Source organism: Rhipicephalus microplus, chromosome 6, assembly GCF_043290135.1.
Source record: "Rhipicephalus microplus isolate Deutch F79 chromosome 6, USDA_Rmic, whole genome shotgun sequence".
In the NCBI taxonomy this organism is placed as follows: Eukaryota; Metazoa; Arthropoda; class Arachnida; order Ixodida; family Ixodidae; genus Rhipicephalus; species Rhipicephalus microplus.
Window position 1 is genome coordinate 142659325 of NC_134705.1, and position 15026 is coordinate 142674350.

General features: G+C 49.3%; 1 protein-coding gene across 1 annotated transcript; it reads left to right on the top strand.

Moving 5' to 3' along the window:
• The first annotated feature begins 2012 nt into the window (after nucleotides 1-2012).
• Nucleotides 2013-14813, top strand: LOC142764974 (uncharacterized). The gene is made up of 3 exons (XM_075865521.1): nucleotides 2013-2356; nucleotides 12065-12324; nucleotides 14233-14813. Exons 1-3 carry the CDS (start codon nucleotides 2049-2051, stop codon nucleotides 14718-14720), a joined length of 1056 nt encoding a protein of 351 aa, XP_075721636.1. The 5' UTR covers nucleotides 2013-2048; the 3' UTR covers nucleotides 14721-14813.
• Nucleotides 14814-15026: the final 213 nt, after the last annotated feature.

The following is a 15026-nucleotide window of genomic DNA, read 5'->3' on the forward strand; positions in this document are numbered from 1 at the left end:
GGCTGTGCACTTGACATGTCTCGCAAGATCGCATCTTCGACTGTATGCCGGCGTCCAAACCAGACCACCACAAATGAGTGCGAGCGAAATGTTTCATGGCAGTCGTTCCCGGGTGATTAGCATGAAGGAAATTCAACGCTTTCTTTCTTGTTTTCGTAGGAAGCATGATTCGTGTGCCCCATAACATACAACCACGGTGCGTACAAAGTTCTTGCACCCAAATCTTGTGCGGTTCAAATCTTGTACTTTGCCATGATGCCGTTGATCCTATTTGTAGCCCGTGATAAACTTCAGAAACTGTCAGGTCTTCCTTTGTCAACCTGGCTATGTTCTAAGCAGCCAGTGGAGGTTTTCGGAATCCTTCAATCATCACCATGTACCCTGCTGCGGCCAGCTCATCGACATTGGAAGTCAGAGAAAATCTATTGAGCGCATCTGCATCACTGATGCCTTTTCCCTCCTCAGTACACCAACTCGTAATCATAGACACTCAACATCACACACCAACAAAACACTCTCGGGGATAAAACTTGCTGAATATGTTTGCTAGGGTAGATGGCTCCAAGAAGTGGAGGCCTGCCTGCGTGGGTTCGAATCCCATTCTCGTCACTAGTATCATAAAGTCCCTTCAGTGCATTTCAAGAACACTGAATGCAGTTGCCTGGTCACGAGCTCTAAGTACTCAGCCGCATCACTTCGTTCTCCGAGTCTACGCTCGCTAAGCTGATATTTATTACTAATGCGTCCTGAAATGTTGTCATTTTCCTCTTGAGATTGCGTGTGAGTGCTTAGGCTACAACTAGAGTAAATCACTCGAGTAAGTGAAGCACATTGTAACAGAGAGCCAGGGCGGTTAATGGTCCTACCAAGCCATGTTTGTTATCCTAAACTTCACCTAACGGTCGAAACTATGCTCCTTGAAGCTCCGCTAGCGCGGAGGTCGCGCTGTGTTTCTCCAGCGTGACCTGCGTCATCATGAAAAGTGCCATAAACTCAGCCGCTTGCGTTCTGGCCTCCAGTAAAAACACCGGGAAGCCAATTGGAAAAGGTCACGTGAGTGGCGACACAGGAAGTAAAACAAGACAGAACAAACAAAAATGCAGTGACTTACAGCTATGCCAAGATATACTGGCGTGACCTGCCGATGGACGGATAGACTAGCCAGTGAACTCACACGAGTGCATTTCCAGCGCCCTAGTGAATAGTGACACATCACTCCAGGAGCTTCCAGGCTGTCTCCGGCAGGCCAGCAGTGCGCCGTATGACGTCACTCCTTCTGGGCATGCACAGCACAGCTCTCGGTGAGCCACGTGAAGCTGCTTAGCCTCGGCCATTGTTGCTTGAGCTACAAGACAGCGTGCGCAGCTAAGATATGTGGCCATGTGAATACTCAACATTTTTTAATAAATCAGGCGCGCTTAGCGAGATGTTGATACAGTGGGTTTGTAGACCATTAAACCACGGGTTCTCTGGGAAATCGTCAAAAAGGTAGCGAAGGTCCTTCCAGTACCTTGAACTGTACCACTAGCGGTACAGCTCACGTTATGATTGATTCAATGAAACATGACGTGATGTGTGAATAATCTATAAAAACAGCACGCTGTCTTCGCGAATCCTGGTTTTTATTTCTTTCTATCAATTGTGAGTTTCGAATAAACTATTCATATTTAAACCAAGGCACCTTCCAGTTCATGCATCAATCATGGATTATATTGCTTCAAATGACTGAGGACCAGCCAACCAATCTTTATTATCTATAATATTATCCTACTGTATTCTTTTTTTAATTAGTGCGTTGATTTATTATTTTTTCTTATATTAATAAAATTATTATTTATTGTGAATTTTGGTGAATATCAAAATTTCGTATAGAATTTGTCATGTTTTTATTTGATAACGACAATTATTCCGAAATTTCATATTATTTTATAATATCAGACTCAATGTTTGGCCAATACCCCAGCGTGGGTATCAGTCACAGTAGAAGGAGAAAAAGAACAAGAACGTGACACGCGACGCACGAGCAATTGGAGAACGAAGCAGGCAACATGGCCGCTGTCGAGTCTCTGCTGGACCGTTCCGTTCGCGCCGTCCGAATGCGCACGCTGCCATCTGGAGTGCCAAGCCTGCAGGAACTGTGCCGGTGCAGGCTGGTCGCGGCGCGTTCGCTGCCGCAGTGGAAGGCCCTGACGCAGGCCTTCACCGAGCGCATCCGGCGTCGGGCTTGCCTCTTCTCTCTCGTCCACTTCAGCGGCTGCGGGGTCAACTTCTGCATGCAGCGATACTTCTCCGAGTCGGACCACACGACCTACTGGATCAGCTGCGAACTGGACAGAAAGCACTACATGGCAGTCAGGTGAGGCGTACGACAGTAGCGTAGCCAGGTGGTGGAACACTGGACCTGTGCCCCCCCATTCCTTTTTTTTCTCCATGGCACACATGCACGAAATGGCCATTTACTTGCCCCCAACCTTCCCCCTTCACATCAAGGAGGCGCCCTCTGCACCCGAAAAAAAATTCTACCTGCGCCTCAGGCGTATGACATCACGTATTTTTCAGGAATTATGTATCAAAAGATTCCTCCCCAGGCAATCGCTAGGGGAGCATCCCACTACCCCGATGGTCTTGAAGGGTAAAACCGGCAGGCAAATATTGCCATTATAGAGGAGCAGATGTAACAATGGGTATTCGCCTGCAAAAGGTGACGACAAACGACCGGGGCTGTAACTGTGCGAGAGCCTATGCTGCCTTTACGAGCCTTGCACTGCGTAACCGTGCGTTCCTTCATTACGACCTAATCTCCTAAATGTCTTGTCAAAGTTATGACCGCACGGGTTATTGGCGGTAATAGTAGCCGGAGACTCCTGGTGTTATATTCCAAGAACTGCTTACTTTTTGTCGTTATTCTCCTGAGAAGCGCGGAGTCCAAAGCAATCCAATGTGAAGAGGAAGACACCACTTTGTATTCATTTTTTGTTCATATGCAGCAATGCTGCATCATATACATACAAGTTCATATTTACGATGCGAATGCATTTCGGGCTATGTCAGGCGTCCGTTGGAATCCGTGCACTGCCCTCTCCCATAGCAACAGTTGCGGGTGCACACGTCCCTAGCAACCAGAGCCTCACCATGTCACGCTTCGGCATCGGCAGCTGTCAGCAACAACCACGGGCGCACGCGCTTATCCTCGCTTCTAGCAACCGGAGGCCCCCCTCCTGCACTTGAACATGACTTACCACCGCCTCAATGCAGTGAGTTTGAAACGCGTTTGTAGCGTTTGTGTTGCCAGCGTTTGTGTAGCGTTTGTGTAGAGTTAGTGTTGATAACACGCTGACATTATGGCCTCATGGCCATCAGAGAAAATTACAGGTGCGGTGCTTCACCACTCCTGGGATCTGCCAATTTTTTAACCGTGCACGCTAGCTGCTTGAGCTGCAAACTTATACTGCATTTCTTGCGACATAAAAAAATTGCCCGCAGCTTCCCTCGGGGGAACACTGAGGAGGATGCGGAGCATATAATTGGATAACGGGGTGTTAAAGTGCGACTTACTTGGGTCGATGGCTAAATTGGTTAACGTGGTTGTGAAATGGGGTGTTAAATTGCGACTTACTTGGGTCGCTGGCTAAATTGGTTAACGTGGTTGTAGGAGGGGTGTTAAATGAGTGAACACTTACGACACGTATGCGAAAGGGTTTGACGACGACTTGGTTGCGGTTCCGCCAACACTTTGGCCGGCGCTGGTCGAAGGGACGTCGATCATTGCGACCTCGGACGTCGACGCGCCGTACAAACCAACCGACGAGCGGCAACTGAGCGAGCGAGCACCGACCTTGAGTATATATACAGCGCGACGGCGCATGCACTGTCAGCTGTCGAATGTTCGAGAAGGGGGAGAAGCGCAACGGCGCATGCGCGCGCGTCAGCTGCTGATGTTCTCGAAGCGCGACGGCGCATGCGCGCTACATTATACAGCTAGCGAATGTTCGTGAAGAGGAGAAGCGCACGCGGTGTGTAGAGGAGGAAGGGTGCACAGATGGTGGAGGAGTGAAGCGCGCGCGGTGTGTAGAGGAGGAAGGGATGCACAGATGGTGGAAGAAGGAGGAGGAAGCTTGCGGACGGCGCCGCACTACAAGCCTCGAGTATTAGATGCTCCGCATCTAAAACGCCACCTGCGGCGAACGGTGCTATTGGCTGCACCGCGTAAAAAAAACATTTTTTTTATCGCTGGATTCCAACGTGTGAAACGTTAAAGGCATAAAGCCTCTGTCAGGCTTTTAGCCCCAACATCCTTTTGCTTCTTGTGTCTTGTACAAGAAAACAATAAAACAAATTTTGAAATTGAATTGAATTGAAATTGAAACACTGTTATGGACGTTACGCAATGCATTCGCATTTCCTTAGAATTCCTTTCGATGAGAAGGGGCAATTTTTTTTATTATTTCACTGTTGAGGATCTTACAACCAGAACAACTGGTCGCACTTAGAACACAACTGAATGTACTTGAATCTGTGGTTTCCAGTCAAGACCAGCTACTTCCAGTTCAAGTGGTTATGGTTCACGTTGCTGGTTAGTTGAGTTGCATTGAATCAGCTTCTCCACAGTTGGGAGCCTACGTGTGTCACAGGTCCCGTTAATTCGAGAGGCGATCGCCGGGCTAATTCCAAGGGCCGAGGTATCGACCCCCCGAACCGTTCCACGAAAGCGTGGACAATTTAGAAGTGGTCCTTTTTGGCGCGCCAGCGGACGCCGGCTGTGGCCCAAAGAACAAGTCAGAACCGAGAGTTGATAAACAAAACAAAATAATATTCTCAATATTGGCAGATCAAAAACAATACACAAGTATGCACACTCCACAATAGTTGAGTACAATATGTCACCAATCAAACAGCGTACTACACAGTACAATCAGCCACACTCGAAACAACAGACACAGACAACAATATGCACTACAATGCAGTCGCATGCATTGAACAACCAAGACACTTAAAGAATAAAGAGATAGAAAACCTATTCAGTCCAAAGTTCTTGGAACAAAAGTCTGGATAATACTCTTCCGAGAATCACTCACTCAAAGTCCAGCGTTGTTGTCGTTCCGCTGCCCCCGAAGTTTCGCTGCCAGGAAACCTCGACTGCCCCCGAAATTTCTCTTCTAGGAAACCTCGCGTCTTCACTTGGCCACTCTCCAAGCTTCAACCTTCTTCGCCGGAAACACGTCGGCTTCACACACGCAGCTGTTGCCACGCGTCTTCGCTCGATAGCGGTAGACACACGCTCTTGCCTGTAGCTCGAGCCTTCACCCCTGTCACAGAACGAGCGCTAAACAAGAGCGCGCCGCCAAACCCTTGCGACAACGGGCGGCAGACACACCGCGAGGTAAAAAGAAAAAAAAAAGAAAGCAAACATCCAGGGCTCCCGGGCGCGCGCTCTCCCCGCAGAAGCACGGCTTCGCAGACGATCCTCCTCACCCCACATCGGCGGCCCAGCAAGGCCGCGATTTTTCTAGAACGAAGGAGGCGGGGTCAGACCGAGTGAATCATCCTCCGGAGAGGGCAGTCGAACCGTCTCGTGCCTCTCCCCAGCCTTCGCTGCGTATCGCGCCGACGAAATGACGAGAAACATCTGGAAAGTCGCGCGCAAGGTATTTAACCGAGCAGCCGAGACGAGAAATCAGGAGGAGACGGAAGTTAACGCCAGAGCGCGTAGGGATTCCGCCGTGTAGTCGGCGAAGGTTCTGCCCGTAGTGACAGAACAGGAGGAGACGGAAGTGAGCGCCAGAGTGCGTAGAGAGTCCGCCGTGTAGTCGGCGAAGTTTTTGGTCCGTAGGGACGGCTCGAGCTACAGGCAAGAGCGTGGGTTTACCGCTATCGAGCGAAGACGCGGGCAACAGCTGCGCGTGTGAAGCCGACGGATTTCCGGCGAAGAAGTTTGAAGCTTGGAGAGTAACCATTTGAGGACGCGAGATTTCCTGGAAGAGAAACTTCGAGAACTACGGAACGACAACAACGCTGGACTTTGAGTGAGAGATTCTCGGAAGAGTATCATTCAGACTTTTGTTCCAAGGACTTTGGACTGAATAGGTTTTCTATCTCTTTAGTCCTTAAGTGTCTTGGTTGTTCAATGCATGCGACTGCATTGTAGTGCGTATTGTTGTCTGTGTCAGTTGTTTTGAGTGTGGCTGATTGTACTGTGTAGTACGTTGTCTGATTGGTGACGTATTGTATGTAACTATTGTGGAGTGTGCATTTTTGTGTATTATTTTCGATCTGCCATTATTGAGAATATAATTTGTTTGTTTATCAACTCTCGGCTCTGTCTTGTTCTTTGGGCCACAGCCGGCGTCCGCTGGCGCACCAATAAGGACCACTTCTAAATTGTCCACGCTTTCGTGGTGCGGTTCGGGGGGCCGATACTTCGGCTCTTGGAATTAGCCCGGCGATCGCCTCCCTAATAAACGGGACATGTGTGACAATTAATCTGGCGTCCGCGACATAGTACCTTTTGGTGCACAGTGTGTCCAAAGTAGTGAGAAAGAGCCTCGAGTTGGTGATACTGCTGTCGGAACGATTCTGTGTGTTGTTCAGTGTTCTCGTTAACGAGTGCAGGGGAGTGTTCCGATAGACTGATTTAGGCAGATACTTTTTGCACGCGGCAAGGTTTTAGTTGCGAGTTGCGAGACACAATGGATCTCGAAAAGTTAGTTGCTCTTGGTGAAAAGATGGGTCTTTCTGGCGCCGAACTACGGAAGTGGGTCACCCAGAAGGAAAAAGAAGAAAAAGAGAGAGCCAAAGAAGAAAAAGCAGCTGAGTTGGAACGAGAGAGGTTGGCAGCTGAGAGGGCCAAGGAAGAAAAAGCAGCTGAGTTGGAGAGAGAAAGGCTGGCCGCTGAAAGGGCGAAGTAAGAAAGAGAGCAACAATTGAAGTTGGAGTTGGAGAGAGAGAAGTTAGCAGCCGAAAGGGCGAGAGAAGAAAGAGAAGCGAGGGAGCGACAACAGAAAGAAGAAAGAGAAGCGAGGGAGCGACAGCTGAAAGAAGAAAGAGAAGCGGAGATGGCTGAAAGGGAACGGCAGCGGCAGCACGAGATGGAACTCGAGCGGCTCCGTTTGCAACAGCGAAGGGAAACTCCGGTCCAAGCTAGAGTTTAAAGCAGCGAACGGGAAGATAATGGTTTCCGCTTGAACCCAAGCAAGCTGCTTGTAGCGTTTGATGAAAGGAAGGACGACCTTGACGCGTACCTTCACCGATTTGAGACGATTGCGAAGAGCCAGAATTGGCCGGAACATCAATGGGCAACTGCTTTAAGTACCTGCTTGAGTGGTGAAGCGCTCAGTGTGTACGGTAGGCTGACGCCGACCGATGCAGCCAACTACGCAAAGGTGAAAGCTGCTTTGCTGAAGCGATTTAGATTTACCGTGGAAGGATTCCGGGACAGATTTCGGACAGGAAAGCCAGCTGATGGTGAGACAGCTACGCAGTATGCCGCCCGACTTTGCCATTATTTCGACAGATGGATTGAACTTTCAGGGACAGCACAGGAGTACGATGAACTTAGAGAGCTGCTAATTAAAGAACAATTTCTTACTAGTTGCCACCCAAGCCTGTCGCTGTATTTGAAAGAGAGGAAGGCCGAGTCATTTGAAGGAATGCTTGAATTGGCTGATCAATTCTTAGAAGCGCAAGGAGGAACTAATTTGGCCAAGGTCAAGAAGGATTGTCCCGATGATTCGAAGAAATTGGCTCCCGAAGAAAAGAAGCGTGCACCAGAGAGCATTCTGCGATGTTTTCTGTGCAACCGAGTGGGTCATCGCGCGAAAAACTGTCGAACGATCTTTACGAGCCCTACGGCAGTAAAATGTTTCAAGTGTGGTCAGACTGGGCACAAAGCAGATGCATGTCGAAACGAAGTGAGTCAAACTCACCAGGTATCCTGTGTGCAAGCAGCACCGAAATCCGATAATAATGCCGTCACCGACGGCTTCGTAGAATTGAGAAATGGGGAGAAAATTCCTATTGTGGGTGCTGTCATGTCAAAACAGCCAACCGGTGTTACGAAAGGAATGCCAACGCTGCCTGGAAAAGTTGCGGACAAAGAGATTACGGTGTTAAGAGATACCGGCAGCTCCACGGTTATCGTGCGGAGAAATTTGGTACGAGAAAGTGAGTTGACAGGCAGAACGAAACCGGTTTGCCTAATTGACCGTACGGTTCGGATACTTCCCGAAGCCGAAATTGAGGTTGAAACCCCGTACTTCAGCGGGAAGGTTACTGCTTTATGCATGACGACCCCCCTGTATGACCTTGTCATCGGAAACATCGATGGGGCGCGAGGGCCAAGTGATCAAGAATGTTTGGGAGAAGACCCGAAGATAGAGCCCTCGCCAACACAGCGGCCGCGAGATACAGTGGAGGAGCATCCCGTGACGGATCTCACTAGAGCCCGAGGCGAAGCCGCGGCGCAAGAGACAGCGAAGGAGAAGACGATCGTGTCGAATAAGTTCACGGGCCGAGCAACCGGACTTACGTCGGCACGACCTCAACCGACCGACAGTGTAAAGGAGACGGAGTTGGCCAGCCGGGCAAAATGTAGAGGCATGATCAAGCGGGTAAATAAACAGACAGGACCCGTCGAATGTAATGACGCGTTAACGGTGTCGGAAGAGACAACGATGGCTGAGACGACGCCTCAGATATCGTCGTTGGAAAGGGCTCGCCGAAAAAGAACGTGGAAGCACAAGAAGAGATCGAGCGAGCACCGCAAAAAGGGGCGCAAGCGCTGTTCGAAGTACTCAAGATAGGTGCTGAGGTGGAATCAGAATGTGGTTGGCAGTGTTGAGTGCCATATGTTGTGTTAATGTTCTTTTCATCCTGTGTCTCAAGTGTATGTCGAGCGAGTCAAAGTGTTCTGTGCGAGGATGTGATGTATAGTGTTGTATAATTGTTGTATCAAGAGAACTTTGAACATTTGTATCGTTGGGAATGTGTGGTGGAGTGTTGTACTCATGTGCTTGTCGTTGTGTTTTTGCGTGTGGTGTAATTGAATTACAATGTACAATTGTATTAAGTGATCTATTGTGAATGTGAAGTGTTATGAGCGACTGATGGTGTTACAGTCTGTGAGAATGTGTGGTGACTGTTCGCGCTCGTTTGTGTGGTTTTGAATATTATGAGATAATATTCTTAAAGTGGGGGGCAGTGTCACAGAACGAGCGCTAAACAAGAGCGCGCCGCGAAACCCTTGCGACAACGGGCGGCAGAAACGGGCGGCAGAAACGCCGCGAGGTAAAAAGAAAAAAAAAGAAAGCAAACATCCAGGGCTCCCGGGCGCGCGCTCTCCCTGCAGAAGCACGGCTTCGCAGACGATCCTCCTCACCCCACATCGGCGGCCCAGCAAGGCCGCGATTTTTCTAGAACGAAGGAGGCGGGGTCAGACCGAGTGAATCATCCTCCGGAGAGGGCAGTCGAACCGTCTCGTGCCTCTCCCCAGCCTTCGCTGCGTATCGCGCCGACGAAATGACGAGAAACATCTGGAAAGTCGCGCGCAAGGTATTTAACCGAGCAGCCGAGACGAGAAATCAGGAGGAGACGGAAGTTAACGCCACAGCGCGTAGGGATTCCGCCGTGTAGTCGGCGAAGGTTCTGCCCGTAGTGACAGAACAGGAGGAGACGGAAGTGAGCGCCAGAGTGCGTAGAGAGTCCGCCGTGTAGTCGGCGAAGTTTTTGGTCCGTAGGGACGGCTCGAGCTACAGGCAAGAGCGTGGGTTTACCGCTATCGAGCGAAGACGCGGGCAACAGCTGCGTGTGTGAAGCCGACGGATTTCCGGCGAAGAAGTTTGAAGCTTGGAGAGTGGCCATTTGAGGACGCGAGGTTTCCTGGAAGAGAAACTTCGAGAACTACGGAACGACAACAACGCTGGACTTTGAGTGAGTGATTCTCGGAAGAGTATCATTCAGACTTTTGTTCCAAGGACTTTGGACTGAATAGGTTTTCTATCTCTTTAGTCCTTAAGTGTCTTGGTTGTTCAATGCATGCGACTGCATTGTAGTGCGTATTGTTGTCTGTGTCAGTTGTTTTGAGTGTGGCTGATTGTACTGTGTAGTACGTTGTCTGATTGGTGACGTATTGTATGTAACTATTGTGGAGTGTGCATTTTTGTGTATTATTTTCGATCTGCCATTATTGAGAATATAATTTGTTTGTTTATCAACTCTCGGCTCTGTCTTGTTCTTTGGGCCACAGCCGGCGTCCGCTGGCGCACCAATAAAGACCACTTCTAAATTGTCCACGCTTTCGTGGTGCGGTTCGGGGGGCCGATACTTCGGCTCTTGGAATTAGCCCGGCGATCGCCTCCCTAATAAACGGGACATGTGTGACAACCCCTCAGGTGGAAATCCTCATCTTCTCCTACTTTGTCCCTACGGACAAAACCTTCGCCGACTACACGGCGGGATACCCTACGCGCTCTGGCGCTAACTTCTGTCTTCTCCTGATCTCTCACCTCGGCTGCTCCATTAAATACCATCCGCGCGAGATTCCAGAAAATTCTCGTCATTTCGTCGGCGCGATACGCAGCGAAGGCAGGGGAGAGGGCGAGATGGTTCGAAGGCCGTCCGCGACGGATGACGCAACCCGGCATCACCCCGCCCCTTTCCATCTAGAACATTCAAGGGCTTGCTCGGGCGCCGATCAGAGGAGGTTCGGCTGCGAACCCACGCTTCCGAGGGGAGAAGGACGGGCGCCCGGGGAGTCCCTGTATGCTTGTTTTCTTTTCTTTGTCGTTGACCTCTCGGCGCTTCGTCGCGAGAATTTGGCGACACGCCCGTTTTTGAGCGTTCGTTTCGTGACAACGTGGGACCAGCTGATCTGAGTTAATGCTAGTTAAACCAGCTGGTAAACTTTTTAACCGGCATTATGAACCTGTCGGGAGAATCTTAAAATTTCTGAACCGAGGACATCACCGGATGCGACGTTTTTGAGGTTTTTGATAATTTCCCGGGGGTGGGGCGGCTTTTTTAATGGGAACGTTTATAGCCAGTTTGCCTCGAAAATGAGAACACTTACTGAATAGAATAGTATGGAGAGCTGGGCGAGTTGGCTTCAGAACGCTTTGCTGTTTTACCATACATTCTTTGGTAAGCTCAAGCACATAGCCAATAGTTTTGAGGTACAGGTTGTTTCCGAAGCACAAAACAAGGTGCAAGGCATCTGTCGTGTGGTGGACCAAACATTTGACAAAAAATTGGGAAAAAAGTGTGTTTGCCTTTCAAATTAAAGTGGAAACATCGTGAGGTGCATGACAGGGGTAGTTTGTCTATTGCTCTTAACCTGCGGTCGTGTATATTTAGGTAAGACTGGCCAGTGCATTATCACTCACCTTCATGAAGATATGAAATCTTCTGACAATAGCAATCTCTCCCACCTAGCCGAGCATTGCAGCAGCTACCAATAATATATTGTTTGGTGTGGCACGAACATTTTGTTTTATCACAACGACTAGCTAACTCTGAAAATAGCAGGAGCCTTTTTTATCAGAGGGTGTACTTATTAATGCTGAAGCAGTCCGTCAGTTGTACTGACAAGGAATTCATATTTTTGAGCCATGCTTGACGTTTACATTCTGCTGCGCGTTATAGATACTACTTATGTAAAAATGACTGTCATGGTGTGTTTCTCTTGGTGTTGCTTTTGTTTGCTTCGTTGTTTGGCCCTTTTCACGCACACGCGCTTTCGAACTACCTTGGCCTTTATATTTTGTGTACTTCCTTCAATAAACGTCATGAGCTCTGACCCCTTTGTCTTCTGGCGTTTCGTTCTTCATCTATTCTGCGTGCGCCGAAATGTTTTCAACTCGTCTAACGTTTGCTGATATTCATCAGCAAACATTCGAACTTTCCACAACAGTACAAATTTAGTTCTTTGAAAACATGCCTATTTGCCTTAAGATATTTACGACGTGATACAGAAATAGCTCTACACGCGTTCAATTATATGCCACAGAAACTCAAAGGTCAATTAGAACTGCATTAGAGTTCAGAGGCTTCATTGGGGCTCTCTGAATGACAGGGCACCCAACTACAGCGCGGAAAGGCTCCTGGGGGACGACAACTTGTGGCACTGGGCTCTCCTCGACCACCCGCACGTCCTGTCTGTACTGGCAGTGGCGGCCAACGCACCAGGCGTCCAAGTGTACCTAATCACCCTGGCGCCTGACGACGGACTCGAGCACATCGCGGGCGTCCTCGCTGCCAGGGACCTTTGCGTCCACGAGCTCCACCTATGGAAGTTCCTGCGCCAGCTGTGCTCGGCTCTCATCTACCTTCGAGGTATGCTTATGAGAACTTGTGGCTAACCTTCAGGTAGAGTCACTAAACCACAATAAAGCTACATGGTTAGCAGGGGTGGCGCGAAGAGTGGATTAGAGGGAGGTAAATCGGTTGCTTGGGCATGTTGGTAGGGCATATTGGAGGGAAACAGCGCGAAAGATGAAAGATCAGGCAATGAAAGACATGTACAATATGTGTCCTTCTCTGCCCGGTCTTTCTTTTTCCACTATATTTCCCTCCAATGTGTGGGAGGAGACAGCCACACCAAAGACTTTTGTCCGGATCCCCCTTACCCCGCCTCCTAAAAGTAACAAATATGTTCTCCGTCTCCCCCCCCCCCCCACGCCGCCGATCTTTTCCCTCTTCTACCATCACCAAGAGAATTCTCAGGCCACTTCTCTAACAATGACTCAACACAAGTGTGCTCGCATGCACAGTCGCAAATCCGCAGTCTGAAGCTGACTACTTGAGTGCCAGAAAATCAAGGCAAACTGGGCGTGATCATGTGTACACAAAATAATAGCCTCGTACAAGACGCTCTTTTTGTTTTCGCTGATACATTCAACCTTTCACTGGCTTGTGATGGCTTATAGCTCAGGGAAAGAACGTAGGAAAAAGACAAAGTAGAAAAAAAGTCACAGCTTTGTCGCAAAGGCGAAGCAATGAACACGATAGCAACAAATGTCACGCACAGAATGGCAAGCAGATCGAAAAGTGCCCCGCGTTTCTCACGCACAAAACGTGCTGACAGGTACAGTTGAATGCGAATAAACGTATCATTTGTTACTTAGCTGCATTCAAAAAGCACGCTCTTTTTGCAAACGGAGAATGCGCCCGATTGCAGTGACCTTTGTGCGCCTGGTAACTACAACAGAATCATTCCAGGAAAAGCTTCAGGACCGCAAAGTCGTAAGATGCTCCCAACCGCGAGATAAGGGCGCGCTACTGTGTGTTCACAGGATTTACGACCACCTACTCCCCTCCGCAAGGCTAAGTACGCGTGGGAGACATGAGCACGCGCCGCCGCGCGCTCATTGCGCCATTTTGCTGTTGATGCTCAAAACGAAATAGTTCCCCTTCGAGACATCTCCAGTGTTAAGTGGTAGATATATTGTCACGTGGTCATGACGTGGTTTAAGGCAGGAGACTTGGGTGGTCAGATGAAATTGATTATTTGGGCGAACCTGTGCCCAGTAAACACAAAGTCGGGTGCCATTTATACCATTGCCATTTATACCATCCACTAAAGCCTCGAAGCTTCTCGAACATCGTAGGCGTGGTTTGCGATGAACGTGGCGTGTTTTGCGATGAAAACTTGGTGAAGGGAACGTGGCAATACATAGCTTGCCGTCTGAACGCTGGGTGACGTGCTTCTCCGTAGCTCAGTGGTTAACTGCTCGAAATCCCGACTCAGATGTTCCGCGTTCGATTCCACGCACCTGAGTCTCTTTTAGGATTATCCTTTCTTACTTGCATTTTTCTATATGTAAATACGTATACATATACGGTGCATAACATCGACACCAACTCTAACGCCGGCGGCAAAATCCTGCAGCCGAATGTGTCCTTATGTTTGCTATCGCAATAATAGAGCATTTGTAGCGCAAGGCACAAAGGTTTTCATATGGATTTCTCAGTAGAAAGCGTCTCGAGCTTTATTTTCGTACTGGTAAGAGTATTTAGACTACTAGAAAGCATTATTCTACCATAAGTCTGCATGAAATATTTAGCATCCTGATTAGCTCTTTTTGTGGACCCACTGCCCCAGATAGGCGTTAGTACCCAGCTCAACCCCCGGACCAGGATGACTTGAGTGTCAACCAGCGTGAGAATCTTTAATTTCTAAGAAATAATTGTAGCTCCCCTTCTAGCTTTGTGCTGCATTCGCATCTCGTCCACACGACGCAGGCCAAGGCTTGACCGTGGAGCCGTTCGACTTCTCTAACGTGTACCTGCGCCACGCCGACCTGGTGCTCAACAACGGGCTCGTCTGGAACCAGCGCCGCTTCGAGATCACCTCACTGCCCGGTTCCTTGTGGTCGTGCCTCCTGAGGCCGGACGATGACTTTGCCGCGGTCTACGCAGCCATCTCGACCACCGAACACGAGGCCACGGCCTTTTCGGTCGCCGTAGTCGTGGCTCAGCTGGTGGCGCTTGCCTACAGCGATGACCCGGCTGATACGATCAGTCGTCGGCGACCGTCAGCATCGGGATGCCTGCAGGCCGTACACCGCATGTACGGCATCGAGCTAGTCCTATCGCCCTGCTCGTACGGCCAGCAGCTGGTTTCCACGCTGGCCGAGATGTTTCGCACTCCCCAGCCCAATCTGGACGCTATCCACGACAGGGCTGATAGGATGTATGCATCCAGGACGCCTTTGGTAGCCCGCTGCTGAAGAGTGGGCACACATGAGCCACAATTTTTGCGGGAAACGAATTTTGTTGACGTGAATATACGGCGCAGCCGTTTCCTGTTGCGCCGATCGTAATCATCTGTGTTGATAGTTTTTTTTTTGTTGCCTTAAGGAAGCATTTTGTTGCATGTACAGACAGGTCCACTGTTTGAGGGAACACCTGCGTGAGCACCATGTTTATATTTCACGATCTTACGGAATCATTGCGGCTTAGATATCTATAAGACTACTCGTGGTTAATGGTTCCGAATCCTTTTGACAGAATAATGACTATATTGACTTCCATGA